Here is an 8337-nt window from a genome sequence, read left to right as displayed (position 1 = left end):
GGACCCTCTCTTCAAATGGGTTCCCCCAGGCTCAGGGCAGCTCTGGCACGTGCAAAATGCCATTTTTTAGTAAAAAAAAAAAGAAAAAAGTGCTTTTCCTCCAGCCAAAGCTGGGGGTGGGTTTCTGCTAGAAATCACCAACCTGCGGCTCCACCGCCTTGTGCCCCCAAGCAGCTCGAGGCCAGGGGTGTCCCCATCTATCCCATGCGCCAGCTCCGATGCCACCAAACAACCTAATTTAATCCCAGGTCCCCAGTGTTTCCTTCCGGGAGCAGCCGACCGCATCCCGGTACCCCTGCGATGCCGGGGACCGCCGCAGAGCATCCTTCCTGGGGGCTTTTCAGGGTTCACAGCGGGGGGCGATGGGGGGGGAGGCTGGGTATCCCCCCGCCCCCCGAGTGCGCTGATACTTTGCAGCCCTGCTGGAAGCACCCGGGCTCGGCTCTGCTCTTGTTTTCTCAGATTCGGCTGTGTTTACTCCCAACACGAGTGACCGCCGTGGCCCTATTACAGGAGCGGCTGACAGCTCGGCTGACAAGTGTGCTCGCGGCAGGAATGTGAATGCGGCTCCCGGCCTCGCCGCGGTGCCTCGGCGGCAGCTTTGCCAGCGGTGGCACGGGCAGGGTGAGGCCACGCTGCCGGCTGGGTGATGCGAGATCCCTAAGGAAGGAGCCGCTCTGGGTTTCCCATGGGATCCCACACGGGATGGGGTGCTGCGAGCGATGGGGGCAGCATGACTTGCTCATCCTTTCTGGTCTAAACCCCGGTGCTGAGCATCTGCAAGAGTCCCCCAGCATCCTGACGGGAAGGACCAGGATCCACCGGGATGATTCGGTGCTTGGGGAAGAGTTGAGCCATCGGCACAAGAGGGTTTCAAGGCTGGGTGGAGGATGATGGGCAGCAGAGGTGGCACAGGATGGGCTGTGGAGGAGGAGGATGGATGCTATGATCTGAAACGGCAGCTCTGCTGAAGGAAAAGGGACAGGGAGCACCTGGGGTGGGGACCGGCAGGTGTCCCCAGATCCCGGGGGAGCCACGGGAGCAGCTCGGCCACAGCCTGCCTCCGGCTCAGCATTCGATATTTGGGGAAGGAGGCTTGAATTGCACCTGGCTGCATCCCACGTGAGCTGGTGGCAAACGGGACAAAGTCTGGCTTTGGAGTGCTGCATAAAAAAACAGGGAAAACTTCCTATTTCGGGCAGCTCTTTCCCACGAGGATGGAGGTGGCTGTTGGTCTGCAGGGCCCGGATTGACCACTGGTGAATTCGGTGGGTGCGGGGCAGCGCCGGGAGCAATCCTGAAGCCAGGGATCCGGTGCTGGTCCCAGCTTAGCGCCCAGCCCAGCAAGTCCAGCTGCTCTGCCCGTGCCGTATAAAGATGGTTTAATTAATCACAGATCATTTCTGCAATGTCCCCCCATTAACCTCCATAGCAGACTAAATAATAACTCATTAAAGGCATTTGAAGCTCGCAGGAACAGGACAGTTTACCAGCAAACCTGCTGCTCTTTGGCTCTAAACTGGGTTAATCTGTCATCTCTCCTTGCTGGACCAAAGGGTCCCTCGTTACACATTAAATGGCTGCTCCAGGGGACATGGCCAGCCTGGAGCTGGTCCTTCTCCTTGCTTAACACTAAGGCCACCAAAACCAGGGGACAGCATAGAGAGGAGAAAGATAAAAGCAGGTCAGCAGGCTGAGAGTGAGGAGTGCGAAGAGTTACAGGCAGGAGGACGCATGAGCAAGTGTTCAGTCTCAGGGAGAAGAGTCGGTGAGAACCGTGCCAGCTCAGCAGAAAGATGTTTGTTGTTCTAACCCTCTCGGGCTCGGTGAACATCCACCAAATTCCAGCCACAGCCCCGAGAAGACCCTGCAAAGCTCCTGACTTGTCTCATAGAGAGGTGGGAGGCTTTGGGATGGCTGGTCGTGTCTCTAGGAGAGACCCCCATACTAGCTTCATGCCATGCACACGGCTCGGGTGTCTCCATGGGCATCTCAGGGGTCTCTGCACACAGGATGGGGGTCCCTGGGTGGGAAGTGTGGACACCACCAGACCTTCCCCCCCCCGGATCACCTTTGCCGGAGGAGCAGCTCATTTACCTTTGGCCTCGTGGCCGGAGGCGGCTGCTTGTTTGTGAGCGAGGAGCTCGCTGGGCACTCAGCGTCCTGGCCGAAAGGCCCGTGCTCAGCATTTCTGGCCACTGGATGGGAAAATAAAGGTCTTCTTCTCCCCTCTGCTGAGAAACCTTTAATAAGGGGCAGAGGAACCTGGCTGCAGCCTATCGCCCCGCTGAGCCAGGGGCAGTCCAGGTCAGCGGCCGAGATTTGGGAGGTCGTTGGGTGTGCACCAGTTTTAATTTGGGAGGCTTTGGGGGGGGATTTAGCAGGCTTGCCCTTGCCGCTGTCCCAAGGACCTGGTCACACACGCAGAAACAAAACCCCAGCAGTGACTTTGCCTCCTTTCATGACCCAGTTCCCTGCATTTCACCACAGGCACAAAGGACACAGTGTCTCCCCCTGCATGGGGAGGGGGCTGGGGAGGGGCCCTCTGGGAACCTGGGGCCAGTCGCTCGGGCAGCGTCACCCCTAAGCATCACACACACAATTCCCTTCCTGCCTCAAACTGCTATCGAGGCCATCGTAGGTGCTTTCTGTAGAGTTTTAATAGGGATCTCACACGGGGAGGCGTCTGCACAGCTCACGCTCCAGCCTTGTCTCCCCCTGTTTACCAGGGCTCGGGGAGACATCACACCTTCACCAACATCCATCCATTACAGAAATCGCTGCAGCCGGGAGGGGCCCAGCGCTGGCAGCATGTCCGTCCCGCTGCTTTGCCCCTAGCAGCGAGTAAATTGCTTTTCTTGTAAGTACGTGATCTGAGAGTAAGAGGGGAACATGGGGGGGGCTGGCTGTCCCACGGGAGCTCTTGCAGCCACGCACTGGGAGAGCGGGGCTGGACAGCCCTTCCTGGGGTTCCCACGACCCCCAGCACTTTGCTCCAGGGATGGGATGGGAAGGAAAAAGCAAAGGGGGAAAAAGGGGTAAAATGCCCCGTGCAGCGTTTCACTGCAGGAGGCGGGGTGGGAAGGCAGGCTGGCAGGGGGGCTGGCAGGGAGGCAGACCTGCTTGCAGGGACCCCTCGTGCTAGGCAGGATTTTGGGCTTGACAAGCCCCACTTTACCCCCACCAAGGAGAACAGAGTCCTGGGATGGAGGAGGTGACGGCTCCTTTCGGGGTGACTCCCTTCAGCCGCAGGGTTCATCCTTAGCACATGGGAGAGCACTGCCCAAATATTAGAGCTGCCCATGGGGCCAGGCATGTTAGCCCCGTCGGATACACTTTGCCAGGTGAGCTGGGCGGTCCTGTCTCTGAAATTAGGAGAGCTCAAAACTCCTTTTTTTTTTAATACCCCTTTTTCTCCCAGTTGAGCCTCTGGCATGGTCCCGTGGCTCCAGGACATGGAGCCTTAATTAAAAAAAAAAAAAGAAAAAATCAGTCACTGCAGGGACCTGTGATGAGACGGTGCAGAGGCAGGAGGGGATCCTGAGCCTGCATCCCGGTCCGTCCCCACAGAACAGCCCGTTGCTTTTCCAGGGGCACCGATGCCGTCTCACCCCCTGGACTCTCTGCTCTGGCTGGTGTCCGTTATCCGGTCTCGGTACGCCCTCAGCTGGTCACAGAAAATGCTAGAAAAGGGAAGAAAAATATTTCATCTTCTTTTGCCATTGCATCTCACAGCACCCATGGGTGCACAGATGTCAGCCGGACCCACGGGGCATGGGAACTGGGCCCGGTCCCTGGGCAGGGGATGCTGGTACCCAGGGGATGCCCTGAAAGCATCGCGGCATTTCTCCCTGGGCAGAGCTCTGCTCCTGGGGCGGAATTCACAAGCTTGGCGTGTCCCTGGGGGTTACAGAGCGATGCCAAACACCTAAACACGCGCGCAGTGAGTCCAAGGGGATGAAACCCCTGAAAATAAAACATCCAGGCTACAGCTTGGAGCACAGTCAAGTGGCGAGTGGCTGCGTTGAAGACAAACTTACTCCATTGAACTTCGAGCACGTGGTTGCTTCGCCAGCAAAATTCAGCAGCGTGAGCCACAGCCCATCGCCGCAGCCGTAGGATTCGCACTTGGTACGTGCTTGATGTTGGTAACAGGTTTCCTCTTCAAGCAGATGTAGAGTTTCCTGGTTGAAGGGACAGGGACACCAAGACTGATTTTTGCTCCTGCTGCTTGTGGGCTTCCCCCGGGCACCAGGGGAGAGAGAAAAGGGAGTGAAAAGTGACCCAGGTCCCAGTACAAGACGGATGGACCTGTTAGAGCGGGTTCAGAGGAGGCCACAAAAGTAGTCCGAGGGCTGGAACACCTCTGCTATGGAGAGAGGCTGAGTTGGGGTTGTTCAGCCTGGAGGAGGCTCTGAGGAGACCTTATCAGTTGGGGTTGTTCAGCCTGGAGGAGGCTCCAGGGAGACCTTATCACGGCCTTTCAATATATAGAGGGGGCTTATAAGAAAGATGGAGAGAGACTTTTACCTGTAGTGACAAGTGGCAATGGTTTTAAACTGAAAGAGGGTGGGTTTAGACTGGATGTAAGGAAGACATGTTTTACAATGAGGATGGTGAGACAGTGGACCAGGTTGCCCAGAGAAGTTGTGGATGTCCCATCCCTGGAAGTGTTCGAGGTCAGGCTGGACGGGGCTCTGAGCAACCTGATGTAGTGGAAGATGTCCCTGCCCACGGCAGGGGGTTGGACTAGATGATCTTTGAAGGTCCCTTCCAACCCACACCATGCTATGAATCAAATCCAGTGTTTCATTAATGATTTCATTAACGTTGTGTGCAGCAGGACATAAGCACCTTGCTATATATACTCTCTTGGGGGAAAGATTTGGGTTGGAGAAGTGTCCGGTTTCAAGTGGCACCTCTGTGATACCACAACCCCTCACGCAGATACTCCAAGACGACACACAGAGTTGCCGATACAATCCCAGCCACTGGAGGGTGGTCAGACCTCAACCAAGTACGCAGAGTCCAAAAATAAACCTTTCCCTTGGGTATCCCAGCTTTTAATGTGTCTTATCCCGAAGAGCCCATCTGCATCTCCCACCCAGCTAGTACCAAGTGGTCCCCATGCCCAGGGCAGCCCTGTCCCCCATTACCATCCCAGCTCTTCGTGCAATTTGGGGTTCCTTGAGCCTTTCTGGGGGGGCTTACCTACCTTCAGCCCAGCCCCTGACAGCCCATGGTCCGAGACCCTGTAAGGGAAGGATTTGGGACCCCCAGCTCTGAGCACTGGGGTTATTTTTTGCAGAAAGCCAGATCCCAAAAGAGGATTTCTGCCCAAGAGGGGATGGGACAAGCTCATATGGATACAAGGTGAGGAGATGGGGGATTTTTTAGCAGCAGCAGCAGGTCTGTCCAGGTTTCACAGACCACATTCAACACCATCAGGTATCAAACCCCAGAGCCCCAACCCCATCGCCAGTGTAGTGAGCAGCAGAGAGGGTTTGGCCAATAATGAGTTTCACAGGCATAGAGGGAAGATGAAACCAAGCAGCAGTCTAGCTAGAGAGGGGGTTTTTTGAGCTTGACAGGATTAAGTTAACACAGAGTTAATGAGATGACTCAGAGATGGAAGAACAGGACTCCAGGAGGGCACGTGTGGTGCCTTGTTGGATGAAGACAGTGCTTAACCCAGGCTCTCTCCTCCCACCCTCCCAAAAATTTCTCTACTTTTAAAGATGCAGCAGGAGACCCAGACCAGATGTGAAACTTTTAATGACTGTAGATCCAGGTGGACAAAATTTGAAATACGGGGTTGAGATAGAGGACTGCAGGAAGGCCGGCGTCACTGAGCAGAGAGAGATACTGGGCATTTCCACGGCATGCAGGGGATGTCACCGCACTTCAGAGAAGCTCTCCTGCATCAACACACGCTGCACATCAGCTGCTTTCTAGAAGGGCAAGTCTATAAGGGCCTGTGCTTCCTGGGACTTGATGAAAAACTAAGGGTAAACACCCACAAATAATTAAAAGAACAACCCAGGAGGGTCTGAAGCCCCCGATCCAGGCTTGGACCCAGAACCTGCAAACAGGAGCATGGCATGAACTCAGGGCTGTGTCTCAGATGTGCTCTAACCCGCGCTGCACTTGTGCACGGGTTTATGTAAGCTGGTGACCCCAGCCAGGCACCCAAATATTCACATGTCCTCCATGGCCAGCCCCCCCTCCTGGTGATTTATTGCCTTTGTGCCAAAAACATAGGAACAGGCTTTGCTCAATGTCTTAATACACAAATCCTGCATAGAGATGATCCCAGAACTGCAGGAAAGTCTGGACAAGCCATTGGTGACTCAGGGGACGGAGAGTCAGGCCTCTGGGGTGACAGCCACCTCCTCCAGCCCCGGGAATGGCTCTTTTGCCCTTTGGTGACTTGCTCAGGTGCTGAGCACACAGCTCCCACAGGGCAAAGGGGACAGACACGGGGACGCTCAGCTCTAACCCTACTGTTGGCTTCTTCGAGACCTTCTGGGGTGGCTTTCTGACCTGGCCTCGCATGCCCCGGTACCCCCTTGGCTCACACACACTCCTGCACAGGAGAGCTTTAAGAATTCCACGCCCATTTTCTTGGAAAAGCCACCTCTGCTCCCCCATCCCCACGAGGTGAGAAATCCCCACTCGTGCCGGCAGGTGCCCAGGAGGGCTCAACGGCTACAGCACAGCAAAGCAGTAACTTCCCCCCATCCCCATCGGGGCACCAGGAGCATTGATAAGGCACCCAGAGGTCTTCTCTTGAAAGCTGCACAGCACCCAGGACTCAAACAAGGTCACCAAACACGCTGGAGGCACCCAAGACGCGGCTCAGCAGAAAGCAAAGCAGGAAGGCAAAGGTGGAGGTGAGAGTAACTCAGATGTCGTAGAAATCCACGTGGGCGCCGGAGCGGAAGGTGTTCTCCTCCAGGAGATTCACCAGCTTCTGGGCTGACACGGTGCAGTCTATCAGCTGCCTGCTCTCCTGCAGGCTTTGGAAATACTGACGCATCTCAGGGTCTCTGGTCTTAGTCCGGGCCAAGAGCTGCATGTCCGTGTCCAGCGGCCCTGGGGAAAGAGCAAGAGAAAAAAAAAAAAAATCACATCAGGAGAAAGCAAAATCTGGGGCTCATTTTCCCTCTGTACCTGGCTTGGCTGCAAGAATCTTTTATCCACAAAGCCAGGAGAAAATTAATAGCAATTAATGAGCTTCCCTCCTCACCCGGGGCGTAGTTGAGCACACGGACATCAGGCTCCTCGAGCGCCAGCACCTGGAACATCATGTCCCGGGAAGCCTTCCCGCTGCAGTACAGCGCCCAGTTCTTGAAGGGCTTCACGGCACAGAGCGAGGAGATGTTCACCACCGTCCTGCTCGAGCCAGGCCGCTTTCCGAAGGCTTGCAGGGCGGTGGAGGTGAGGCAAAGCGCCGAGGTGACGTTGAAGGCAAAGTAGCTGTTGATCTCATCTGGGTCGGTGAGATCGAGGAAGGATTTGGAGATGTCTCCCAGGGAGCCTAGGAAGGAAGGACACATGATTTAAGAGTAGTTAAAGATGGGTTCAACAACGCAGCAGATCCCTTTTGCTCCTACATTTCCACATACAACACTATTACAGACAAAAGCGAGCAGCTTTGCTGGCCCAACCTCTAGCAGGGTCTCACAGCAGAGCGAGGAGCTCAGCACGGCCCAGCTCTGCTCATCGCTTTCGGGTCACTCGCTGAACCAACAGCGGTGACACGGGACACGGACCTGCCCTGCCAATCCTCTGCCAAAACACACAGCTCCCAACCTCCAGCCTGAAGCACAACGTCCCCACGGGCCACCACGCGCTCTCCTGCATGTCCCTCTTTCGGAACCAAGTCAGTAAGAGACCTATTACCTACTGGTAACGCACGGTCTTATTTACAGCGATAACGGGTGGAAAAAAGGCACTAAAGCCAACAGACATTAAAGATTGCAAGCGAAGCCCCCACAGGCAGGGCTAGAAGTTTCTCTGAAGGAAGGCAGGAGGGTGCACGAGGGCAGCCAGCTGCCCTATGCCACGAGTAACGGGTACACGTCGGGATAAAACCTTGGGAGCGGCAAAGCACCGCGGTTCTGCACCACGTCCCGGCAGCGAACCGCTCCTGGGCTGCCCTCCAAAGTCATTAGCTTAACGAGATCCGGACAGGGCGAAATCCCTGCTGCTCGGTTGGGTTATTTACCGGCACCCAAAGCACCGATCAAGCCACGGCTCAGCCGGTGCAGAACCCAGGAGGGGCCCGTGGTGCCCCGGGGAGGCGGAGGGCAGCGAGCCCCGGGGCGCGGGGCG

General features: G+C 56.0%; 1 protein-coding gene across 1 annotated transcript in view; it reads right to left on the bottom strand.

Moving 5' to 3' along the window:
* Positions 1–5765: 5765 nt before the first annotated feature.
* Positions 5766–8337, bottom strand: part of SPR (sepiapterin reductase (7,8-dihydrobiopterin:NADP+ oxidoreductase)) — a 7548-nt gene continuing 4976 nt past the window's right edge. Inside the window, exons 2-3 of the mRNA XM_009290712.1 lie at positions 7250–7540; positions 5766–7095 (exon numbers count right to left, since the gene is read on the bottom strand). Coding sequence (XP_009288987.1) covers positions 6905–7095; positions 7250–7540 — 482 coding nt within the window. The 3' untranslated portion in view covers positions 5766–6904. The remainder of the gene's footprint in view (positions 7096–7249; positions 7541–8337) is intronic.

The sequence above is a fragment of the Aptenodytes forsteri genome, unplaced genomic scaffold (assembly GCF_000699145.1).
Source record: "Aptenodytes forsteri isolate BGI_AS27 unplaced genomic scaffold, ASM69914v1 Scaffold236, whole genome shotgun sequence".
Classification (NCBI taxonomy): domain Eukaryota; kingdom Metazoa; phylum Chordata; class Aves; order Sphenisciformes; family Spheniscidae; genus Aptenodytes; species Aptenodytes forsteri.
The sequence above is the reverse complement of the archived record's forward strand: the minus strand, read 5'-3'. Positions and strand labels throughout refer to the sequence as shown.